This window comes from Gossypium arboreum, chromosome 9 (assembly GCF_025698485.1).
Source record: "Gossypium arboreum isolate Shixiya-1 chromosome 9, ASM2569848v2, whole genome shotgun sequence".
Lineage (NCBI taxonomy): Eukaryota > Viridiplantae > Streptophyta > Magnoliopsida > Malvales > Malvaceae > Gossypium > Gossypium arboreum.
In genome coordinates this window covers 17,679,277-17,706,244 of record NC_069078.1, presented here as the reverse complement: position 1 = coordinate 17,706,244, position 26,968 = coordinate 17,679,277, and the positions used below count along the sequence as shown (strand labels likewise).

The 26,968-nt window shown below is 34.7% G+C and overlaps 1 protein-coding gene and 1 non-coding gene across 3 annotated transcripts; both read right to left on the bottom strand.

Annotated features, from left to right (window-relative positions):
- Positions 1-21,124: 21,124 nt before the first annotated feature.
- Positions 21,125-21,205, bottom strand: TRNAL-AAG (transfer RNA leucine (anticodon AAG)). The gene has a single exon. It is a non-coding gene; the product is annotated as a tRNA-Leu (tRNA).
- Positions 21,206-21,349: 144 nt separating this feature from the next.
- Positions 21,350-25,131, bottom strand: LOC108454855 (uncharacterized). 2 transcript variants are annotated; one of them, XM_017753459.2, is made up of 8 exons: positions 24,877-25,127; positions 24,733-24,773; positions 23,596-23,653; positions 23,038-23,131; positions 22,173-22,257; positions 22,034-22,099; positions 21,758-21,867; positions 21,350-21,618 (listed from the first exon to the last, which is right to left on the bottom strand). In XM_017753459.2, exons 1-8 carry the CDS (start codon positions 24,968-24,970, stop codon positions 21,606-21,608), a joined length of 561 nt encoding a protein of 186 aa, XP_017608948.1. In that variant the 5' UTR covers positions 24,971-25,127; the 3' UTR covers positions 21,350-21,605. The 2 variants fall into 2 exon arrangements, with proteins under 2 accessions (XP_017608948.1, XP_052875129.1); XM_053019169.1 differs by lacking the exon at positions 21,350-21,618 and having other exon boundaries at positions 21,754-21,867; positions 24,877-25,131.
- Between the last annotated feature and the right edge of the window lie 1,837 nt (positions 25,132-26,968).

The following is a 26,968-nucleotide window of genomic DNA, read 5'->3' as shown; positions in this document are numbered from 1 at the left end:
TCTCACCTTGGGGTGCACCAAGATTGTTTGTGAAAAGAAGGACGGAACCATGAGGTTGTGTATCGACTATCGTCGGTGAATAAAGTGACAATAAAGAATAAATATCCGTTACTGCGTATTGATGATTTGTTTGATCAACTAAAGGGAGCCTCGGTGTTTTCAAAGATAGATTTGAGATCGGGTTATTACCGATTCATGAATTCGAGATTCGGATATACCCAAAACTGCTTTCAGAATGACATACGGTCACTACGAGTTCTTAGTGATGCCGTTTGGGCTCACTAATGCCCCTGCGGTATTCATGGATTTGATGAATCGGATCTTCAGACAGTATTTGGACCGGTTTGTAGTTGTGTTTATTGATGACATCTTGGTCTATTCAAGAGATGAGACCGAACATGCTGAGCACCTGAGATTTAACTGGAAGCCTCCGAGAAATATTACTGAGGTTCAGAGCTTTTTGGGGCTAGCCGGTTACTACAGACGGTTTGTAAAGGGTTTCTCGATGATAGCCACACCAATGACGAAGCTACTTCGAAAGATGTTAAGTTGAATGGTCGAAAAATGTCGTAAAAGTTTCGATCAACTAAAACTTACTTGACCGAAGCTCAATGCTAGTGCAACCGAATCGAGCAAAGAGTTTGTCATTTATAGTGATCCATCCCTACTTGGGTTGGGTTGCGTATTGATGCAAGAGGGTCGAGTTGTAGCTTATGCGTCGAGACAATTGAAGCCACATGAGAAAAATTATCAGACCCATGATCTCAAACTAGCTGCCATCGTAGTCGCTTTGAAAATATGGCGACATTACTTATTTGGTGAGAAGTGCCATGTATATTCGGATCACAAAAGTCTCAAATATTTGATGACTCAAAGAGACTTGAATATGCGACAAAGACGTTGGCTCGAGTTGTTGAAAGATTATGAGCTTGTCATTGACTATCACCCGGGAAAGGCTAATGTGGTTGCGGATGCCTTAAGTCGTAAATCTTTGTTTGCTTTCTGAGCGATGAATGTATACTTATGCATTCTATCCGACAATATGTTAGTGGCGTAATTAAAGGCCAAACCATTGTTGATTCATCAAATTCGTGAAGCTCGAAAGTCGATGATGAACGGTTGCAAACGGGCTGAATGTGTTTGAATATGGAATCGAGTTTCAAATTGATGATGACGATTGTTTAAGGTTGAAGTCATTTGAGTGTTCCAAGAAATTCGAACTTATTTCGATGATTACGAACGAAGCTCATTGTAGCCGAATGTCAATTCACCCGGCAAGATCGAAAATGTACAACGATCCGAGACGTCGGTTTTGGTGGCATGGTATGAAACGAGACATTTCGATTTTGTTTCGAAGTGCTTAATATGTCAGCAAGTGAAGGCGGAACATCAAGTGCCTACGGGTTTACTTCAGCCGATCATGATACCTGAATGGAAATGGGATCGAGTCACGATAGATTTTGTATCTGGGTTGCCAGTGTCGGCAAGTAAGAAAGATGCGATTTGGGTTGTTGTTGATAGACTGACTAAGTCGGCTCACTTTATACCCGTACGTACGGATTTTTCATTGGATAAACTAGCTGAATTGTATGTTTCTCAGATTGTGAGATTACATGGGGTACCTATTTCTATTGTGTCGGATAGAGATCCGAGATTCACCTCACGATTTTGGACGAAATTGCAAGAAGCTTTGGGTACCAAGTTGCATTTTAGCACCGCTTTTCACCCCCAAACTGATGGTCAATCCGAGCAGATAATTCAGATACTCGAGGATATGTTAAGATGTTTCATCCTTGAGTTTAGTGGTTCATGGGAACGGTATTTACCTTTGATTGAATTCGCTTACAACAATAGTTTTCAATCAAGTATTAAGATGGCACCTTACAAGGCTTTGTACGGTCGTAAATGTCGTACACCATTGTTTTGGACCGAGCTCTGTGAAAGTAAGATTTTCAGAGTTGATTTGATTAAAGATGCTGAGCAGAAAGTAAGGATAATTCGTGAAAGTCTGAAGGCGGCATCCGATCGTCAAAAGTTGTACGCGGATTTGAAACGAAGAGATATTGAGTATCAGGTAGGAGACAAAGTGTTTCTTAAGGTTTCACCTTGGAAAAAGATACTCAGATTTGGCCATAAGGGCAAACTGAGTCCGAGATTCATTGGGCCGTATGAAATCTCTGAACGATTTGGTCCAGTTGCATATAGGTTGCTGTTACCCCCTGAACTTGAAAGGATTCACAACGTTTTTCATGTTTCAATGCTTGACGTTCTGGATCGATCCTTCGCACATAATTAGTCCATCGGGGTTGAAATTCAATCGACTTGAGTTATGAAGAAGAACCGATTCAGTATCCTAGCTCGTGAAGTGAAAGAGTTGCGAAACAAAAGGGTTCCATTAGTAAAGGTGTTATGGCTCAAACACGGAATCGAAGAAGCTACTTGGGAAACCGATAACTCTATGAGAGAACGATACCCAAACCTATTTGGGTAAGATTTTGGGGACGAAAATTTCTTAAGTGGGGAGAGTTGTGATGACCCTAAATTGACCCTAGTCGGAAGTGGTTTTGGGACCGCTAAACCGAGTCACCAAGTATTTGAATGTGATATTTATTGTCTAGAATATGTGAATATGAATGTGTGAAAGTTTTAAGCTTTGATTTAGTCGATTGCATGTGAATTCAGCTAATAGGACTTATGTATGACACTTTTAAAATGTGATAGGTTAATCTATAAGGATCAATTAGTGCATGAAATCAAAAGGGTGGACTTGCATGTCAATTCCCCCACTTAATTAGTAGTGGTCGGCCATGACATTGAGGATAGACAAAATGTGATGGGTAAAACATATTATAAACAATTTGTGATAACTTGTTGTGGGAAGAACAATAAAATATGAGGGGAGTGGGAGGAGAAACCAAAGTTGTTTCATCCTTGCTCCCCTATTTTTGCCGTACCTAGAAGAAGAAGAAAAAAAGGGCTTCATCCTCTTTGTTCTTCTTGACCAAAAAATCAAAAGAAGAAGAAAGGAGTTCTCTTGCTTCATGTTCGGTTTGGATGAGGATTAGGAAGAGGTAAGTATCTTGAAATTCTTGGAAATTTATGTATAAAGAAGGTGGTTAGTTCAAGTTCTATTCATTTCATGGATTAAATTTTGATTGATTGGAGGTTTGATATTCGGCCAAGTAGTTTGAAGCTCTTAGTACATATATTTTTTCTTCCTTCTTGAAGGTTGAAATTGGGTTGTTCCTAAGGGGTGCGAATGTGGTCATTGAAGGGCCTTGGGGAAACAATATGTGAGGCTTGGGTTATAACATTCGGCCATGGTAGTAAATAGAAGAGATAAATGGTAGTAAGGTGAAGTGCAAATGTTAGTGTTTGATTGCTAGTGTATATATGTGTACTAGCTTAGTTTTGAATTTGAAAAATGGTTTGAGCAACATGTGTGGTATTGAGATTGTTTGAGTGAATTCATAGATATTTATATGATGAATTAGGTTGTAGATATACATGCTTAAATAAGATGCACACATGAATGAATAGATAGATTGGTGTTGCATGTATTCGGTTATAGGCAAGCATAATGATGAATCTATCTTGACTTAGATAATCGGCTCAAGGAGAATTTGTTAAAGTGCTTAGTTAATTGATATTAGGTTAATGATGTGTGTATTAGGTCATAAAGGTACACATGAGGAAATGTTAGATTAATTGTATTAAATTGCTCAATGTGATTAAAAATGCGTATGACCATTTTGTATTTGAGCTAAAGGTGGCCATATGACCTATCAAACTCCTCGTCATATTCGCCATAAGCTAGCATAATGAGACTTTAATAAGTTAAATTTGTTTGAATTAGCTCAAGAGCTTAGAGGACCAAAGTTGGATAAGGAAAGGAAAAAGTGATCGAATAGTCGAAATCGTTCGACAACATCCGAGGTAAGTTTTGAGTAATGGAACTTAGATTATGATTCGATTAGGTCATGACATATAGGTATGACAAATAAACGGTGATATAATGATTCTACTTGAATTATATATTGAGGTGATTAGTTTATACCTATGACGGTAGCCGAATGTGTATAGAGATCATGTTATAAAGCCAATCAAAATCGTGCTCTTTGTATGTGGCTATTGAGCCGAAATTAGTAAGTGTGATAAGTGTCTTATGTTTGAGCTTTGGTAATGAAAATGAAATATGGATGTGTCATGATTTATTGATATATGTGCATGGTTATTGAATGATATCCTGCTAAGTCCCGAAGGCTTTTATGCTAGTGACTATATCCGGACTAAGATCCAAGGCATTTGTGTGAGTTGCTATATCTGGGCTAAGACCAAGGCATTTGTGCTAGCGACTATATCCGGCTAAGTCCGAAGGCATTTATGCTAGTGACCATATCCGGGCTAAGACCAAGGCCTTGTGCGAGTGGTTATATCCGCTAAACTCAAGATACTTGGGTTGGAAATGTGAAGTAGGTATGATTGTGAGAATATGTGTATATGAAATTATTCGTTTAGTCGTATGAATGCTATACTTCAGTTGTGCATGATTTCATTACTCAAAACTTACTAAGCATTAAATGCTTATTCCGTTTCTTTGATTCTTTGTTTTATAGATTTTGGTTCCTCAACTGTCAGACTCGGGAGTGTCAAAATCGAAGTCGCCCACACTATCAAAGCCCTTTTGGTACTCTTTTAGTTGAACTCTGAAAATGGCATGTATAGGACTACCCTTTTTGTTGTTGGTCATGTACCCTTTGGTTTTGTATAAATTTGGATAGCCATGCGAAAATGGCTTATATATACTTTGAGCATAGCATTATAATCGTTTTGTATGTTGTTCATTGAGAGGTATGGAAATGTTTGGTAACGATTAGCCATTGGAATTGTTAATCATGATCATTTTGGTGCTTTGTATGACAAATTCTAGTTGATTCATGGAAAACCATGAAATAGGTAAAGTTTACCTTAAAAACAGATGCTGACAGCAGCAGTGGTGTGGATTTGAAAAATCACTAAAAATAGTAGGAATGGAATTAAATAGTTAATAAATTATGTAATCGAACCTTGATGAACCTATTTTTATATGAAAGTAACAAAACGATCATATGAGCAGTAGTTTATGAGATGTTTAAGTTTTCGTGAAATAGGGCTAGAGCGATTTCTGGATCCCCTGTTCTGACTTTGGAAATTCACTATATATTAACCAGAGATAATTATAAGTCATGACCTATATGTACAGATTTCTTTTCGAGTCTAGTTTCTTTAGAAACAAACGGCATAAGTATTGAAGCCTTGTACAGGAAGATATCTAAGTTGTAATGCATGAAGGTCAGAGTAGTCAAACCCTATCACAGGGGAGACTTTCACTAATAAACTGTACTAATTGGCTCGACCAAAAATTTCTAGAAAAAAATTTGTAGATGGACATATGAGTCTAGTTTCAGGAAAAATTTGTGGAACTTGTTTTCGAGTTTTGTAACTCAAGATATGATTTTTAAGGTGACAGTGACGCAGTTAGCCAGCTTGTCTGGAAAGTTTTAAATGAACTGTGTTTTACAATGAAACAAGTCTGTTAACACCTCGTGTTCGACTCCGGCAACGGTCTTGGGCTCGGGGCGTTACAAGTCTCAAGGCCCAATTTAAGACCCATGGATGTAATGGGCTCACACTACCTTAAGGCCTGACAACAATGTCAAAGGCCAAACAAATCAAACCAAGATTCGATCAAAGACAAGATTCGAGGATGAATCTTTTTAAGGAAAGGGGAAATGATACATGCACGGATGGGGTGAAATTTATTAAATCCCATTCACCAAAGCTGCCAATTACCATGTTTGGGAAATTAGCAGACTTGCGATGACTTTTTGGATGAGATTCAGGTATTTCTATGTAACACCCCAAACCCGGCCTGGACATTATGGTCGAATCTGGCGATGTCACATTAAAGTGTTTTTCGTAAAGCGCGACATCATTTGAAAAGCCCATTTTTTAATTAGCCTCTTTGTGTGATCTAAACGATGGTTTTAAAACTTGCATCACTATCATAAAGTATTTACTTTAAAACATTATTAATTTCAAAATCTGGTTTATAGTGGAAGCTTTTTTTTAAACGTTGCGTACTTGCGTTTACTTTGTAAAACCATTATTTCTTTTGAAAACTCTAGTTTTCCTATCACTAGCAGTTATAAATCAAATTAAATAAAAACCAAAATTAAAAATATAAAGAAAGGCCTTATTACATAATATTACATAAAATACCTAAATTAAAATACTTATAATTTAAAAGTCAAAAATAGAAGCATGCGCGGTTGTATGGCCACCTTCGAGTCCCTCGCAGCACCGATCTTCCTAAGGATTACCTGCGCAGATAAACAGAAGGGTGAGTTTACGAAAACTCAGTGTTTAATCCTATATAAGCAAATAGTCATTCAAATAGTGCAAATACAGTCTAGGCCTAAGCCCATATCAGTAACAGTGACAATATCAGTTTGGGCTTTAGCCCACCTCAATACAGAAAAAGTCATATGTTCGAGCCTTGGCCCATTGCAGTAATAGTAAATAGTGTAGTAACAGTAAACAGTATGCAAGTCCTACCCATCTAGCCTTTACACTCCATCTCCGTCCAACCCTGCACTCCATGTGGGGATATAATTAACCCACCCATCCCTACACTGCAAAATTAGCACCGGTTGCGGCACTAAACAATATTTGCAGCAAAGTTGCCAGTATAATAGGCTTAGAGCCATCAGTGATTTGCAGCAGAGCTGCCAGTACAGTACACTTCCTCCAATCATATATAAACCCATCCCCATATAATGCATCATGCAACATGTCATGTCATATCACAATATTATACATGTACTCAATACAGTTACAAATAGCATGCTAAAATATAAATATACCTTACATAGGGGCCAAACAATCATCTTAGCATATAAGGGCAAAATAGTCATTTTACCTCATAAGGGCAAAACAGACATTTTACCACAAAGGGCAAAACAATCATTTTACCACATAAGGGCAAAACAGTCATTTTACCACAAATGCAAAACAGTCATTTTATCATATTGGGGTCTAGGTATACTTACCGACCCAACAGTAGGTCCACAGTCATCTTGGGCGACCCATGCAACCTTAACAGTCCAACAGTGAAAATGGGCCCAAGGCCCACAACGTGGCCCATGTAGGCCCACACGCCCGTGTGGCCTACAAAGCCTAAAAATGGCCTTGGCCGTGTGAACTACACAGCCTGACCCAATAATCTCCACACGTCTATGTGGTTTACCTGTGTGGGGCCCGTGGAGCCCACACTGCCCATTTCGGCCCAATGTGGCCTAAAACGGCCTAAGCCCATGAAATAGTTCATAGTGGCCTCTACGATCAAACGTCCACGTTTATGCGTTTGGATTACCACACAAGCGTGCGCACACCGATGTGGCATCAATAGTCATACTTTTCTGGCTTTTGTTGATCTACGTTTATAGCAGTGTGGTTACACACCTGTTTGCAAGAACGTGCGTCTAGCTCAAAAGTACCCCAAACCTATAACAACACGATACACTACCAGTCCTTTAATTAATGGGGTTAACAATCCCTTAAATAAAACTTAACCAACTAAACTCAACACTTGCTTTGATCGAACGATTAAAGTTCCTCACCCTCCAATCGTTGCCGAAGATTGATTACAGGCTCATACAAACCATCTGCACTCAAACCGAAACCTATTAACCTTTACTAATAATGTTCGCATAAATAGTTTGAACCAACACAAATAGCACTTAACAAAATCACAAGACTGATTTTAGAGAAAGGAACAATCAGCCTTCTATCTCCAAAAAGAATACCCACACAACAGAGGCATGCAAGGCTAGCACTAACACGTCTCTAGCCATAAAGGACAGCAAAGTAAGTAGTTATAAGCAAAATTACAACACAGAGAAAAAACATGAGAGAACAGAGAGGAACCAGGCACCAACCGATTGTTCAAAGAAGAACTGCAAAAACCAAACAAATGGAGAGGAAGAGCTAAGCAGAAATCTGCCCAAGTATCCAAATAAGAAGAAAGGGAAGAAGGTGTAATTGATCAAAAGGAAAAGTCAATTGAGAGAAAGAGAGAAGAGAAGAAGAATCGATCAAAATCACAACTAAATTTGAGAGAGAAGAAAGGAGGATGTTCGGCCAAACCAAAAGAACAAGGGGAAGAATGATTGTTAAGGGTGTACAGAGAACAGAGAAGGTCGATCTATAAGACACTGATGAAGAGCAAAACCCCTACGAAAAATTTCCAAATGCTTGCAAGTAGAATACGGCTACCAAACAGAAAAAGGAAAAAAGAGTAATAGCTATCAAAAATGAGAAGCAAAACCACAAAATTTTGGCATCAAAAGCCTATGACCGAATTGGCATAATGGGAATCCCACATTCGGGAAACTATTACCACACCCTCAACCTCCCATAATTCTCTCCTAAAATCCCTCCTCTAATCTCTCCAACTAATCATACCTCCCTTAACTACTCAGTTCGAATTCTATTCATCCCCTAACTACTCAGTTTGAATTCCATTCAAACACTTCAGTGTTCTAGTCAAACCACAATTCCTCCACAGCAAAATAAAACACTCCCTTGCATCAAGCAAGACTTGAACCTCAGACCTCTTGGAGCACTCCACACGCCCCTATCCCTTAGATCAGTAGGCCTTTTTATGTCATGCTTCACCCATTTTTATTTAAAAGCCTACTGACTAGAGACAGGGTTTATTCCTTAAAAAACAAAACTTTTTGCACTTGCTCAGGCTTGAACCCAAGACTTCTCAGACACTTCCCAGCACACTTAACCACTGAAACAGACATGCAATTGTGCCACTTTCTTGCACAACTAAATATTTATGAGCAGCTTTCTAACTGTACCCTTGATTAAAACCTAATACTTCTAGGCCCAAAATTTGGGGCATTGTGTTCTAGGTTGAGATGTCTTTATGGCATTTGAAGATCTATCTCTGAGCTCTGAAACTCACTTTGAATCACTCGATTTTGATTTTGGGAGCTCAATTTATGAGCATTTTAGTGAAGACTACGAGAATAGAATTTCTGGACAGGATTATGATGAAAATTACGAGTTTCGGGTTTTTAATTCGAGTTTAGATCATATTAGGTTCAGGTTTTGGGCTTAATTTTTATTATATATGGGCCCAATATTGTATTTATCAGCTCTTATTATTTTATTATTTTGAAATTTTAATAATTATTAAGTAGTTTCAATTATTTAAGAGTTTATGTCAAGAATAAAGTTTAGTTTAAAACTATTTGTTTAGATTAATTAGAATTATAATATACTTAAGAATTTTATTTAAATTTATTTAGCTAGCCTGTATATAGGCCTTTGCATTGTACACAGATCACACAATTGATTATTATTCAAGTTCTCTTTGAGTTTTTCTTTTTAAGAATTGTTCTTAATTTTCTTTTAGAAGAGTTTTTAACAATCTTTTTAGATTATGGGGATCATCTTAAAACTTTTTCTTGCCAAGGTTTCTATCTTGGAGAAGAAATTAGAGCTGCTTGAAGGGGGTTGTGGATTCTTCGTGTTTTCAAGTCTTCTTAGGACTTCTACATATCATGTTCTATCTTTTCTATCTATATTCTTTATTGTACAATCTTTGATTTTATTATTTTATTCTATATATCTTGATTATTTATTTTAATTTTTTTATTTGACTTGGATTCGATCGTGTTTCAGGTGGTGTCAAAATCCAAGTTTCTTTTGGAATGTCTAAAGCCTTAAGTCAAATCCGTGACTAGAACAAACTTTACGATTTTCTTCCGCATTCATCCACACTCATTCCTTATCACTCTATCAGTGCCCTCACATATATTCCCCATTCAGGGGAAGTCCAAACCTTCTTCTCGTAGAAGATTCATGTAACACCCCTAACCCGTATCTATCACCGAAACAGGGTTACGGATCATTACCAGAGTTTACAGAATAATTTCATGTAATTCATGTCATTTACTATTTATATCCAAAACTAATCATATGGTACCTTGAATGGACCATCGAGGCCCAATTTAAACATTTGAATCAAGTTGGGACTAAATTGAGATCTCAGAGAATTTTTTGAGAAATTTTAAAATTTTTTTATATACAGGGGTCACACGCCCGTGTGAGTAGGCCGTCTGGCTCACACGACCAGGTGACATGCCTATGTCTTAGGTCGTGTGGGAATTCGATGTGAGGCACACGGCCATGTCCCAGCCCATGTCCTTACTCGTGTAGCTCTTTGACTTGTGCCATACAGCCTACCATACGCCCATATGCTAGGTCATGTGGTCAATTTAATTTTCATAAATTAGTTGCAAGTTTCAAACGGCCAAGACACACACCTGTGTTCTAGGCCGTGTAGCACACACATCTGAGACACAATCCCGTGTCTCTACCCATGTGCCTAATTCTGAGCATTCTATTTCTCAATTTTAAGATGCAAGGGACACACAGCCAAACCACATGCCTATGTGCCAGGCCATATGTCACACACAGTTAAGACACACGCCCATGCGTCTACCCGTGTGGACAAAATAAGGCCATTTCTTAACCTTATTTCTCACCCAAATTTATCCTTCAACCTAAAATAACATTTGCATACATTTTCCAACCAATTCAAGTCATATAAATCACTCAAACATCATTAATATGTATGAAATAGTATCACATATTCATATGATCAAACTTGAAATAGTATCACATATTCATATGATCAAACTTACCTTGTTGTAATGATTTATATTTTACCCTAATTTAATTTAACCAAACCACATATATATAAACTAAACATGATATATAACCTTATAATAGCATACCAAAACAATCCATTTTTAGCCATTCCAATGGCTAAGTTACAAACAACTATTTACATGCCAACATAGGCCAAGTTAACCTATACATGCCATTATATCAAAATAAGATTACTTTTTATACCAAAACAAGCTGGAGGATAGTGTGATGATTCTTCGGCCGTTCTCCAACCTTAACGAGCTTCCAAACACTATAAAACAAAGAAAATAAAACCTAGTAAGAATTTAACGCTTAGTAAGTTCGTATAACAGGGATTAAACTTGCCAATCATATTCAATTAAATAAGCATAACAATAACATGCTTTCCAAAAAATTTGCAATTTGCCTAACCACATACACTCAATTAAGCAAGTTAGTTACATAATTCATATGTACATCAAATAAACATGGATGAGCTCGTCATGTTTCACACTTTCAGGTATTTCAAGAGGATTAAAGACATAATTCTTTTAATCCCATAATTCCTCATATCAAGAGTTTTATTTGTTGAATTATTGAAATAACGATGGATACTCAGGTAATACACACAAGGTGTACAAAACTACAATTCGTTAATTCATAATTAGGGTTACCCATTAGGGCACATAATCAGGGAGCACACTCCCGAGCCACATATCAGGATGCTCAGATGAGCCATGCAATAGGACACTTATCCGGGCTAAATAGGAAACTCATAAGAGTTTTAATCAGAGAGCTCATAGAGCTTTACAAGTAACTCCGAAGAGTAATATCACGGAGCACTGGATAAGGTAACAGAGAGTTCAAGCGAGCCATGTCAGGAAGCCCATAAGAGTTTATATCAGGACGCTCACGTAGAGCTCTGTTTGTGTCCGCATTATATGCTAGATCATAGCCGATCGAATTATGTAATAGGACGCTCACAAAGAGCTGCGGTAATGTGCAATACATGCAAAATCACTACCGATCAGGATGCTCACAAGAACTATATAACAGGATGCTCGAGAGGGCTATAACAGGATTGCTCGTCTAAGCTATATTCTATCTACAACATATGCATGACCACATTCAATATGGGAAATCATGTACCCATCGAATTTCATTATTCAAACGGAACTTAACATTTTCCGGACATTATCTAACATATGATTATTTCATACATTTATAACATTTATATAATTCACATAAATACATACCATACTCAATTCAGTCATAAAAATAAACACAATTTAGTTACATGAACTTACCTCGACACTTGTTCGTATTTAAAAGTCTACTAATCCGAAACTTTTTCTTTTCCTCGATCTAGCTTCGAATTTGAGTTGTTCGGATCTATATAAATGAATTTAATCATCAATTTATCACATTTCATATTCAATTGGATTCAATTTACACTCTAGGCAAAGTTCTCATTTTGCCCCTATACTTTTCATAAATTCCAATTTCGTCCCTAGGCTTGGAAAATGAAATTCATGCAATTTAATCCTTATTCCAAGCCTAACCGATTTTTACATGTCTTAATAACAGCCCTTGAATTTCTTAAAATTATAATTTTTCCATGTGTTTTACAATTTTTCAATTTAGTCCCTAAATCATGATTTCATTAAAATTCTCTTTGTAAAAGTTGTTTATCTATCAACAACCTTTCACTTTCTACCATAAATTTCAGAATTTCAACATATTCATCCATGGAAAAACTTTTATACTTATATGTCTTTTCAAATCAATCCCAAAAATAGATAGATTAGACTATCCCGATCTCAAAAATATAAAAATTACCAAAAACGGGACAAGAAAGCATACCTAATTAAGCTTGATTAGTTTCCCTTCTCTCTCCTAGGTTTTTCATGTATATTTTGGGGATGAAGATGATATAAAATGATAATATTTCTATTTAATTATTTAGCATCCATTAATTTTCCACTTTCCAATTTAGTCATTGCCTTTTTCTAATTTTCCATGGATGATTCGTCAAAAATATCTACTAACCTTTCTTTAATGGTCTAATTACCATATAAGGACCTCTTATTTTGAATTCCATAGCTATTTGATCCTTCTAACTACTAGAGTCCAACTTTTCCATTCTATGCAATTTGGTCATTTCCATAATTTAGCACATAATTGATAAAATTTTCTTATCTAATTTTTCATATAACATTCCTATCATAATACGAACCATGCAATAATATTAAAATAAATTTTCTTTCTGACTCAGATTTGTGGTCCCGAAACCACTGTTCCGATTTCACTAAAAATGGGCTATTACAAGTCACCTCCTTGCAAGTTAGTATCCCTTTTTCTTTCCAACAACGACAGGACCAAAAAGTTAACCCCAAAATTGAAGGAATTCGTCTACCCTCCTCCCCCTCCTCGAGCATTCACAAGCATACTCTCTGCGAGCTGGTGAGTTCCATTTCCATGTTATCAATAGAGCATAAATGTTCTAATAAACCTCCATATTCCACTTCTGTAACACCGACGTAAGCTTATCCAAGTTTGAAGCCACCTTAATATCACTCCCCCAATGTACGCTAATAATATCCCTAAATTCTGAATGAAGTAGCTAACCTACAAGAAATCTAAATGGTCGCTGCCCACCACTTTGATTTTCTAATCTAAGAGCCACCAAGATCAACCGATGATCAGATTTTAATCTATAAAGATGTCAAACTGAATAGTTTGGTGCAAAATCCTCCCATTTCGAATTGCATAAAGCCCTATCCAAATGCTGAAACAAATTCCCTCTACTCTATGTGAATCGAGGCCCCAAAAACCCCATATCTCAGAGTCTATGATTGAAAACAAAACCTTTAAATAAATCACAATCAAATAACACATAAACTGCACCTCATTTCCTGTGCGAACTATCCAAAATCGAACTAAAATCACCCTTTATCGGCCAAGGCTTATTAACATATTTATCAATCCAATACAAAAACTTCCACAAAGCTTTTGTTTAACAGCTTGTAGACTCGTGTAAACTGCTAAACACAGGAAACTAGTTGTTTCTTGCTACAAACTTTAATGTGAATCACTTTATCATGTAAATGGTTGGTTTCCGCATCAATAGTATCATTCCATAAAAGCCAAATACCCCCAACAAAACTAACAACTTCAATTTGAAATGAATTTTGATATCCCAATTTGCCAATTATATCATCAGCTTTATTTCCACTAATCCGGGTTTTCACAAGTCAAATTAAATCAATATTAAACTCTCTCATATATTCCCTCACAAAATTATGAAACCTAGGATGACTAGTACCTTGACAATTCCAAAACATTAATCTTGTATCCCTAGAAAATATAATGGTGACAAGTCAACAGAAAAACAAACCAAATTAGCAATTAATTTCTGTTGGCCCACCCACTATTTCTATAACACCCCTAACCCGTCTCCATCGCCAGATTAGGGTTAGGGAGCATTACCGTACAATTGAAAAACATTTATCAAAATAACATTAAATAAATTATCTCATTCAAAACATATCAAACATATGCATTTGGTCCCTAAATCTAGCCTTCGAGGCCCTAAAAATAGCTTTGAAGCAATTCAGGACTAATTTGAGACAAATAGAAGTTTTAAGAAAAATTTGGAGAATTTGAAAAATAGGGGTCACATAGCCGTGTGACATAGCCCAGCCGTGTAACATTCGAACAAAGGATACACGGTCGTGTCCCAGCCCATGTCCTCACCTATGTAACTCACTGAGTAGAGTCACACGACCATATCACAAGTCGTCGTGTTCCAGGCCATGTAACTCTCTAAGTTACCACACAAGGCCATGTTCTAGGCTGTGTAACTCACTGACTTGGAGCATTTAGAAATTTCAGATGGCACACAGTAGTGTCGCCAAGCTATGTGTGTCACACAGTCGTGTGGCAGCCTGTATCCTAGGCCGTATGAACCCAAAAATTTACCTAAAATTAAGTCATTTCAAGTTCAAAACAATTTGGGCACACATTCAAGGGATTTAAACATAATTAAAACACACATAAACATGCCATTTCAAACACCCTAATTAAACTAACCAATATGCCATTCAAAGGCACCACAATTATACCAAAACATCACTTACCATAACAAGTCAATATTTCCATTTTCCAAACATGCAAACGTAGTTCATTTAATCACTACATGTTACCACAAATGACCAATCACAAACCATCACATACATCCAAAAGGAATTTATATACAAACACTTAAAATTGACCAATATGGCATATCTTGATAAGGCATTAAATTTCACTAAACCAAACATAAACTTCAAGCATATACATACCAAATCACCATTACAAAGATCCTATACATGTCATTATTAAAATTGGCCAAAATACTCAAAAACTACTGAAATGGTTGTCGGATAGTGTGATAGGTCTCTGACAAGCTTCCAACCAGTCGAGCTTCCGATAATATATAAGACAGAGAAAAGTAATTACGTAAGCAACGAGTGCTTAGTAAGCTCGTATAAACTTAAACATAACTTACCATTTCATTAATACAATTCATAAATCAAGCATAGATCATTACCAATGCCATAAGCTTAGTATAAGCCTATACAACATCATCAAACTCACAAGTTAGTACACTTGTCCATGATACAAATGAATTCAACCATAAGATAAGTAGATTTCCATATGTAAATACATCATTTAACTTATCTATGTTTTCATAAGATCATGATTTATTACATTTGCATACTTACTCATTTCCTTTTTTACCCATTGAACCATCTAGAATTACATCAAATACTCTGGAACGCTCACACATAGTGTGCCTTTCCATATAATCGTAACCTTTCCTTTACATCAATACCTACACGAGCTGTGAAATGGGTTTGCTCACAAGAGTTGTGGGTTGGAATGTAAGCTACACGATGCTTCTCACACGAGTTGTGGAGAATCCGCAACAAATGTAGGACCTCACCCACCGGTAGGACATTCAAGACCAGCACCCGAAACATGAAACCCCTAATGACATGTCATTTGTATCCTAAGAATTCTTAAGGTTCAAACGGGACTCGTTATCTGTCAATTCATCATAGCATTGATACATGTATGCTAAAACCCATTTACAACTAACACAATATAATAGATAGTCAATTTAACTAACATTAACACAATTACAATTCATACGAACTTACATCGTACTAAAGTCATATAAGTAGATTGGAACTAATCCGAAGCTTTAACTTTTCCTCGATTTAAGTCCGATTGTGGTTTATCTTGATTTAAATAGATAATTTCAATCAATTAAGTACTTATAGTATTCAACCTAATCCATAGTTCATATTTATGCATAATTACAAATTTACCCCTAATACTTTGACTTTTCACAATTTAGTCCTTAAGCTCATAAATTAAATATAACTTATTTTAATCTAAATCCAACTTAACCAATGTTACAAGGGATCTTGAAACAACCCATAATTACTAACAATTCACAATAAAACCCATGGATTTATACTTTTCACAATTTAATCCTTATTTCCAAAATTCATAAAAAATCACTTAACAAAACATGTTTATTTTACAACAAAAGTTAATAATAAAAAACATCCATGGTAAGTCCATCAACCTTTAACAATTTTGCAAATTAACCCTCGGGCTAGCTAGACTAAGCTAAAACGAACTCAAAAACATAAAAAACATTAAAAACAGGACCAAAATCACATACCATGCAAGTACTTATGGTAGCTGAACCTTCAAACCCTAAAATGGCTATTTCGTTCTTCAATTTTTGGTGGAGGTTAAGTGAGGAAGATGAAACAAATTTATTTTATTTAGTTTAGGCTTTAATTATTCAATTACACATTTAACCTTTAAAAACTGTAAAAATTTCATTAAAACCTATCCATGTACATCCATTAACACTTTAATTGGTATATTTACCATCTTAGTCCATAAATTTAAAGTTTCATAGCCATTTGACTCCCTTAAATAATAGAACTCAACTTTTACACCTTTTATGATTTAGTCTTTTTCACTTAATTAACTATTTAAACTTCAAAATTTCTTAACGAAATTTTAATATGACCTTAATACAATCTCGTAGACATTAAATAAATATTAAAATAATAACTCACTTGTCAAAATTGTGGTCCCGAAACCACTGTTTTTGACACCACTAAAAACGGGTTGTTACAGTTTCAGCCAAATCCTCATCTGCCATTGCTTCCCTACCAACTTGTTCCCTCATCTCGTTGTCATGCTTAATGTTATCAATACTCTCTCATTACTATCCCGACCTTTACCAAGGACTGTTCCAACCCCCTGAAATCCATTTCTGGTGGTCTTATTTGTGCTAACTCATCCTTTAGTGTTGACCTTTGACCCATGTTTTCACTGACCATGCTTAAATCTCCAAATTTGAAATTTATAGTATCGACCCTAATGCATGAACCATTCTACCTTGCCTGAATAATTCTCATCGCTTTATTCTTTCTACCGTCTAAAAGTGCTTTGATTTGGATAGCCTGAAATCCAAATAGGTACTCATCATCCAGTTTTGAAGCCTTACTCATTTTTGCCCTATCATCCAAGCCTTTCTGGCCTTTCCCTAACAGCAACCCACCAGAGTTAGTAATAGGTTTCAACACTTTAAGACCCACTTTTGGCCCACTCACGCTTATCACTCCTCTGCCCTTAAAATTCAATCCATTTTTCCTACAGCCTGCCAACTTCTTTGAGCCTATCCACTTTCCTTACCCTTATCTTCCTCAGTCGTTCTTTCCTTTTCTACAATTGATTCAACTATATCATTCCCTCCATGAATCTTGCTTAAAACATTAAATCTAGATTCACCAATATATCTGCCTTGATTCTTACCTCTATTGTAGTCCATTCCCTTCCTTTTCGTCGTTGTCGACATTCGACGAGCATCCAAGGCTCGTAACTCACATTCCCCACTCTCCACTGTAGATCTTATTTTTTTTGCTATTGATGCACTCATATTGTTTTCTTCCATTGGCTCTAGTGTCCGATCCTTTGGGCAAGCATCAATGCTATGTCTATACAACTCAAAACCAAAGCACACATTAGGTAAAGAATTCATACTCTATCCTTTGTCTTCGTTCGTTTATTTTGATCTTTGATAGTAAATGTTTCCTCAGATCCACGCACATGACCATTTGCACAAAACGTCCCCTCTTGGCCTTCTCTGTATTATCATCTATTTTGATCATTGGACCGATTTCTTGGCCAATAGCTTTCAGTATAAAGTTTGAATAACACCCTTTCGGTAGCCCAAGTAAACGTACCCAAATGACCTGCCACCTCATCTTGTACTGTCGAGAAGTTTGGCGACTAAGGCCTCACTGTTAGGTATTGTCCGAAAATCACCAAAGGACTTTTTGTCAACACATTATTATAGTCCTCATCATCGTTAAAACACACAAGGTAGTAATAATTTTCCAAATCAATCAATCAGGACCTTCTAGATTTCCATAGGGTCGTAATTTTGTTCAATAAAGCATTGAAAGTAATATTTCTCCCTAAGAGTTTGACAACCATTGTCTTGGCCATTTTCCTTTCAATAAATATATGTACTCTATCAGAGAAAATAATCGATGAAATCCCATCAATTACTTTTATTTTGACATTGTCTTCTTGTACTTCAAAATCCTCCAATGTTTGATAAGAATTCGTTGAGTTCTGTGAACCCATTAACTTGTTCCTATATGAAATTTTTGGTGCATTATCCTCCATCACCTTCTACCCATTCCCATCCACCGTTGGATCATCAATATCCACCGGCAAATCAAGTCAATGTCTGGCTTTCTTCGTAACCCTACCCACCAGAAAGTTCGAGATAACCAGATTAGCTCCGATCGCAAATTTCGAAATGGTCAACGCTCCAATCATTGTTCGATTCTTTGGCATTTAATTGATTATTTTCTAGGTAGATAGGATGTTGTCTAATGTGTTGGAAAACTAAACTAGGGGAAACTAAACTATCAAATCTTTCTTATGATATATGTTTCACTTATAGATGAGTTAGACGATGAAATATATTGCAAAGATGAAACATAATTTATGTTAGGGAAATGCAAAAGTTTAAACATTTCAACATGTTTTTATGAAACATTGCGTTGAATATTTTAAAATAGATGTTAAGCTAATACATTACAGTTTATATTAAGGAAATAAATGTGTTTATGAAATATGTTACTGTTTTTAAAATATAAACTTTTTATTAGAGATTTTTCATTAATTCTAAATTATTGTATTTGTAAATAAAAATAAAAAATTAACAAATAAATATAATATATTTTATATATATATATATATATATATATATATATATATATAAATAATCAATCTGTATATTGCACAAGATAAAAATTAATTAATATATATAGTCAAAATTTTCTATAAAGGTATGTATTAACATGTGGGTCATAATACATATAAAATCAACCACATTTTCTACAACATAAAAAGTTTGTAAAACTTTTTAAATAACTTTATTATTAATATAAATTATTTATTATTTTCAAATCACATATATTTTTAATAATATTATTTTTCAATTACTTTATTTTAATTAATTACCTATAATATTTGTTAATTCGTTAAATTTTAAAAACATAATACGAATTAATTTAATATATTTAATTATTGAACGTAATAAGCTTGTACATTGTACGAGAATAGAACTATATATATATATATATATATATATATATATATATATATATATTCCTTAAGATTTTGAATCAAAATTATATATACATATTATAACGATTTTATGTTTCAAATTTTAACTTAAGTATAAGAATTATAAAAAGTAAATATATTATAAATTTTACTATTATATAATAGTTGTATAAAATTTATTTTATTTATATACTAATCTAATAAATATATAAATTTTCTTAACCTAAATATATCATTTTAATTATTATTTATTATTTAATATAAAAATTTTAATATGATTATAATTTTAACAATTTATTTTAATATAGATAGGGTTCTAATAATTCATAATTATTATTTTAAAAATATAGTTTTAATTAATACTTTATTGTTTAATGCAAATATAAATTTAATTATTTATTATATTGTAAACATATTTTTTAAAAATCTCATTATAAATTCGTATCATATATGCTCTTTTTGATATAATGCCTAAAACTACTTATAGCCCCTCATCAACCCTTAAATAGGAGAATAATGTGCTTTAATGCACTCAAACCCACATCCTCCTGTACTAACAACAATGCCAATACCAATCAAGATAAAACTCAATCGGCTACGGTAATCATATTTTAAACTAATTTCTCTAATAATAATTTTATATTTTGACATCACTTTTGTAGTTGCAATTGAATACAAACATGTATCACTTTTACATTTGAAAAGGTTAGTACCTTATTTGATCATTTTAAAAGGGTTGACTCTTCAAAAAGGTTTTGCCTTTTAAAAAAAAGTTGGCATGCAAGGAACTTATAAAAGGTTTGACAACAATTTGAACATTTACCCAAATAGATAAATAGACTAACTTTTTATTTTTCATAAAGTAGATAAATGAATGTCATATTAAGTTTCGCTCCAATTTGAGCATCTAGTAAAAAAAAAATAGAGATATCAACTTCTCAATTTTCATTAAGTAGAGGGATCGATTATGTACTTAGACATTGTTTTGAAAAAGAAGAAGAGAAATAACAACTTGAGCATTTAGTAAAAAAAACAATATAGGTACTAACTTTTCAATTTTCATAAAGTATAGTTAGACATTGTTTTGAAAAAAAAAAAAAAGAGAAACAACAACTTGAGCATTTAGTAAAAAAAAACAATATAAGTATTAACTTTTCAATTTTCATAAAGTAGAGGGACCAATTTTGTAGTTAGACATTGTTTTGCAAAAAAAAGAGAAATAACAACTTGAGCATTTAGGTAAAAAAACAATAAAGAGGCTAACTTCTCAATTTTCATAAAGTAGGGGGATAAATTTTGGAATTAGAACATTTAGTAAAGCAAAAACAATAAAGGGATCAACTTCTCAATTTTCATAAAGTAGAGGGATAATTTTTATAATTGGACCTAAGTAAAGGGCTAAATTTTGTAATTAGAGCATTTAGTAAAAAGTACAATAGAGGGATCAACTAAACAATATTCATAAAAGGATAAATTTTGGAATTGGAACTTGTTTTAAAAAGAAAACGATAATTGTGGACCTAAGTAGAGGGATAAATTCTATAATCAGAGCATTTAATTTAAAAATAAAAAAATAAAAAATGTCAACTTCTCAATTTTTATAAAACAGACGGATAAATTTTGTCATTTGACCATGTTTTGGAAAAAGAAAATAAAATGTAGAGAGTGGGATTTGAACCCACGCCCTTTCGGACCAGAACCTTAATCTGGCGCCTTAGACCAATTCGGCCATCTCCACTAAACTCAACGGGATAAAAGATATTTATTAAATTATATAGTTATCATTGCACCAGTAATAGCAATACTTCGAAATACTCTTTCAATAGATTTAAACTTCTTTCGTGATTAATATTAATAAAATTTTAAAAATTTCATAACTCAGTTCCACAATCAGTTTTTGTTAAAATTCAATGGAAGAGAAGTGTTAACTAATACAACCATAAAACTCAGATGTCTGAGCGCTGAACAAGACGGTAAAGGCATCTCTGTACGATTTTTCTTGGAACAACAACAGCTAGACTCACGTATATTATGTTGAACAGAACTTTCCAGCAATGGCAGTGCACTGTGTAGTTGAAGATTCATATATCATGGTAGGAGGAAGACTTGCAACTTTTGGCTCTTAGTTCATCATTCTGTCAACTCAATTGACTAACACATCAATTGAGGAAAGAGAAACAAAGACTTGGTTAATACATACGTATATACATATACAAACGCCATCATTTCATATAGTATGTAACATGCTAAGACTGAATGATGCAGAAAAGTAAATCAAGAATAGACTCACCTTGGCCTAAATAAAGGAGACACCCTCCTTCGAACAATCTCTTGTATCTGCTCAGCTGACAAAATCGATGCCTCACTCTCAAAATTAGCATCTTCCGTCTGATGGTGCAACTGAATTGAAACAAGTCACAAATGATCGCTCATTTTCTTGCTATAAAAATTGTTTTGAATCAAAGTACTAATCCAATTTTGGTTAATTTCACAGAACAAGTAATCCATATGCTTAACTGTCCAAGTCTCCGCACAATATAGGCCAAAGAAGAACATAAGCACGTACCTTCTCAAGGATGGCAGATTGGTCATCGAAGTGAAATTTGCGCATGTACTTTAGCATCTCCAGTTGCTACAAAATTGTTCACTTAGAGACTTGAGCACAGTAAAGTTTCAAGCTTTGAAAAATCAGGAATAGTTACTACCTGCTCATGAAGTTTTTGTTGACTATGAAGCTTTTCAGCAAATCCCTCAGGTCCAAGCTCAGCTTCATCACAGGCTAACTCCTCACTGTTGTTTCATAGGATAAACATTAGCAAGTCCAGATACCAAGTCCCATACATCCGCAGCACACACTTCTTTGACAAAAGAAAATTGCAAGTGGTACAAATATCACAAAATATAATTTGTTATTGGCCAAATCCATGTTAGGAAAGGCCATTAACTTGGTTCTTTAATTAAGGCTTAGATTTGCTAAGATTACGCTTTTATTTCTTAGATTTCTTGATTTATGTTTTTGTTTCAGTTGATTTATTTTCCTTTTTATGTAATAAGGTTGGTCTTTAATATTAAATAATAAATTAATAAGTTTTTAGAAAAAACCCTAAGGAGATTTGGTTCTCTCTCTAACTTGTCCTAAGGTTTTAGTTTCACTTTGATGAGCTGATCTATCAATCCGAGCACAAGGTCGTAACGTAATTCTTTTTTTCTATTTCCTTTGCTTAACCTAAACCAAAGTACTATTAGACCAAACTATACTAAAACATATACAAATCAACCTAGTATGAGATGTCTTATATATTACAATAATTACACGTTTCATGCAAATCCCTGATGGACAGACAAGAGACTATGTGTGAGCAAAGGCTGAAAGAGTCCACAAAGTTCTTCAAATATCTGAAGTAGTAAATGTAACATCTGAGTTTTGTCTCACTTGCAGATACAAGAAGAATGATTGTGGACTATTCAAGCATTTACAACAGTTCGTGCAATGTTTTCATTAAGAGCAATTCAAACCAAGTCATAACAGGCATCTCCACAGACACACATCAAGAAAGAGAGAGAGATTACTTGGCAACAAATCTATAATAACGAATCATCAAATCTTGATCATTCTCGTAAGTCATATTTACTTTCCCCAGGCATGCAAGACCGAAGCTAGGATCTGTAGCAGAGAAATGAAATCAAGTAAAACACTGTCAAAAGCTCCAATAAAAACTATATCAATCATTTTACTAGTTCCTGGATTCAGCTCTTGTAGACAGAATACAGCTTTGCAACAAAACCATGTTACATTCTGAAATGAAAATGGAGAGGGAATTCCCTTCAAATATTAACAGAAATGAGGTAATATCACTTTACCATACCCTGAAACCCACTTTCCATTACAAAAGAGATATTTAATTGTTAGACTATAGGATTACAAAATATGCTCGACGATGATGGGATGACCAATAGTCACACGAAGTTTGAATGTGCCTTTAAAGAAACAAACCAATGACCACAAACACCTAGCATCTATTCACATAAAATGTAAAAGATAAACATGGGTTACATTTTACAATTGTAGGATCATGTAAGCTTAAAATTATTCCAATCGTAATTCATGATATAGAAAGACAAACTTACCAATACCCATCTCCAAAAGTATCTCTTCCTGAACTGCCGTGGTAACAGCAACCGGTTCCTACAGAAGGATTTGTAAATCTTTAAATGGGGTTAAGACACTTAAAAATAATCAACATTCCTTATGATACTACAAAGGCCATATCTAAATTCTGAAGTCTTACTTTCATGTCCACAAGTACAACTCAAACGGAAGTACTAAATGACAAATGACAACAGTCTAAAAGCATAGTGTTAACGCATGATCAAAATCAGTTTACATAATAAAAAAGGAACATATTTAAACCAACATAACGAACTAAAGGTATGCTTGGTTGGGTGAAAAAGTGGAAGTAGAGAAGGAGGGAATGGACAAGTGGAAAGAAAAGAAATTTTGAGTATGCTTGGTAGGGAAGAAAAATGAGAGGAAAGAAAAATAGAACAAATGATCATTTTCCATCCTAATGCATAAAAACCAATCATTCCAAATTGGAATGACAAGAGGAGAGGAAATGAGCAGTGTACCTAAGTTCAAAGCTATGCATTTTTCAAAAGTTTCATTTTTTTTTTCATCTCATTTTTTAAACTCTACCAAGCAGTAGAAAGAAACAATATGTAATTTTCTTTCAATTTTTCCACCTTTCCCTACCAAGCTTCTTTATGGAAAGAAAATTTATATTTTCCATCTTTCTAATTTTCCACCCTTTCGATTTTCCATCTTTCCAATTTTCTTCCCACCCAACCAAGCAAAGCCTAAAAGAATTTTGTTAAAATACAAAGCCATTTGCATAATTATTATTCGATCACACATTCAGGCTCACATGAAAATCTTGTCGACCATGTTGATCAATAATAAATTTACATGGAAGATCAAGTAGTTTGAAAATAATCCATGTCATCATTAGAACAATATTATCAATTTCCACCTATACTAGTCATATATTATAAAAAATAGAGAGACCAAATTATGTAAAATGAAAGTAGAAGCATAGAATACTAAATTTTGACTTAGTAAAGGGATCAAAAACAGAATTAGACCAATCACAAACGAAGCATTCTCCTCAAAAGTGAATTTATGTATCCAGCTGAAGCTCTCAAGCCCTTAATTCCTAACCACAGAAACTAAAAGCAAATTTTAAATAAATAAATAAATAAACCAACCTGCTTGTCATTCACAGCGTCTACAATCCTCTTCTTAAAGTCTTCCAAGATAAGGAGAATGTTACTACTCACGAGGATGGAAAAAAAAAGGAGAAACGAAGGCAATTAAAAAGTAGAGGAAATGAAAGAAAACATGGAAAATACCTGGCTGGGAAATAAGAAGAGAGAATCGATCAAATAGATATGACAATTGCTCCCTTGATAATGTCCCGTATTTCTGCAACTGGGTATTCGCCATTGATAAATAAAATTCAAGGAAATGAGATATCCAAATGAAAAAAAAAAAAGGAAAAAGGTCTGCCTTCTAAAACTAGAGGACAGGCGAATCAACAAGGTCCTTTTCTCATTACTGTACAGTTACAAAGTTACCCTCTTTTAGATTAAGTTCCATCTGGAGGGAGTTATTCAGCTTTGCCCATCAGCCCGGCCCGCTTTGGATCAGATTTGGACCTAGATTTCAGTCCCGAGCCGATTTCTATAAATATTTCAGGTTTAATTGAATAGAGGTAGTCCGTAAATATTTATATTTTTTAATTTCAAAAAAAATATTCATGTTTTTTTTGTTGGGTACTTAAAATTTATTTCGTAATTAATGTTGGCCATTACTATTACATTCATTTTTTAAAAAAATTCAGAATGAATCAAGAAGCACCACAACACCACACCATTAAAATCTAATTAAATAAAAATAATTATATTAATAAATAAAAATATTGGGCAAATTGTCAATAAAAGTCTCTTTTTTTTAAATTTACCGAAATGGGCCAGGTCAGAAATAATTTACCGGAATGGGTCAGTTTTTATAGAACGCGTCCACGTCAGCGCGTTGTCAGGGGAAAAAGTAGGAAGCGCTTTCAAGGAAGCGCTTTGCTATTTATGTGATGTAAAACGCCTTGAGGGCGACTTTTCATTCACGAGGCAAAGCGCTTCCTTGAGGAAGCATTTTCCCCGTGTTTGAACAGTAGTAACGGCTACTTTTTTTACCGTTGGTAACCCCCAACGGTCCAAAAAAAAACTATAAAACCCCCACCCCTTTCATTTTTTTCACAGTTAAATCCTTTCAATCTTCAATCTTTCAATATTCTCTCAAATTTCTCTCAAATCTCTCAAATTTCTCTTAAATTCCTCTCAAAACTCTAGTTAATTTTTTCAAAAAAGCTCTAATTTTATTTTTTCTAAATTTATTTTTTAAAATAAAAAAATTTGATCGTGTTAGCAATGGCCGGAGAATTAATTCGCTTTGATGATAAACACATATCCGTCGAACAAATGCAAATGGTAAGTGTTAAATTTAATATTTAAATATTATTTAAGATTTCATCATTTATGCAAATTTAAATAATTTTATTTTATTATTTCTTATAAAAGTCAGAGATCGGATATTGCAATGCAATATCCGTAACATGACTGGTCCTCCATCACCGTTGATAGAGGATTGCCTACGGGAAGCGGGTTTTTGGCACGTGGCGATGATAGACCGGGGGTGCAAGTTGGACCCGAAACTTATTAGTGCGTTGATAGAAAGGTGGAGACTCGAGACGCACACATTTCATCTTCCATGTGGAGAGTGCACTATCACTTTGGAAGACGTGCATTTGCAATTAGGATTGCCGGTGGACGGGGACGTAGTCACTGGGTCCGTTCATTTTGCTGATTGGGGAGCGGTATGCTATGAGCTTTTGGGTGCTATTCCGGATAATATTAACGGAGGTCGGATCGAGATGGGCTGGTTACGAGACACATTTCTGGAGCCAGATGATGATTCTACTGAACTAGAAAAAATTCGATATGCACGAGCATACATTCTTCAGATAATTGGAGGTTATCTGATGCCGGACTTGTCACAAAACCTTGTACATCTGAGATGGCTGCTGAAACTCGTTGATTTTAGAGCAGCTGGTGAATTTAGTTGGGGGTCTGCCGTGTTGGCAACACTGCATCGGAGATGCCCGGCTACTGATCGAATAAAGCGAAAATCGGAGGTTGCCTATCACTACTGCAATCATGGGCACGGTTTCACTTTCCATTTTTACGTCCTCGAGTGGATCACCCATATACATTCCCACTCATAATGAGGTAAATTTTATATTAGATTTTACAATTATTACGTAGATTTAAAATATAATCATATGCTAAAAATTTATTTAATTAGGTGGAACCATTCGGCAAGTTATGCTCGATTACCTACCTGTCTTGAAGGTATACGGCTTCTATTAGAGCAACGGTCAGAAGCACA

What these genes read in the sequence shown, in the direction of transcription:
- LOC108454855 (XM_017753459.2), bottom strand. Translation starts at nt 24,970, where the DNA reads ATGGCGAATACCCAGTTGCAGAAATACGGGACATTATCAAGGGAGCAA. An exon ending in ACTTTTGGAGATGGGTATTG is followed by an intron (nt 23,132 to 23,595) that starts GTAAGTTTGTCT and finishes TCTCTGCTACAG; the next exon opens with ATCCTAGCTTCGGTCTTGCA. An exon ending in TATTATAGATTTGTTGCCAA is followed by an intron (nt 22,258 to 23,037) that starts GTAATCTCTCTC and finishes ATGAAACAACAG; the next exon opens with TGAGGAGTTAGCCTGTGATG.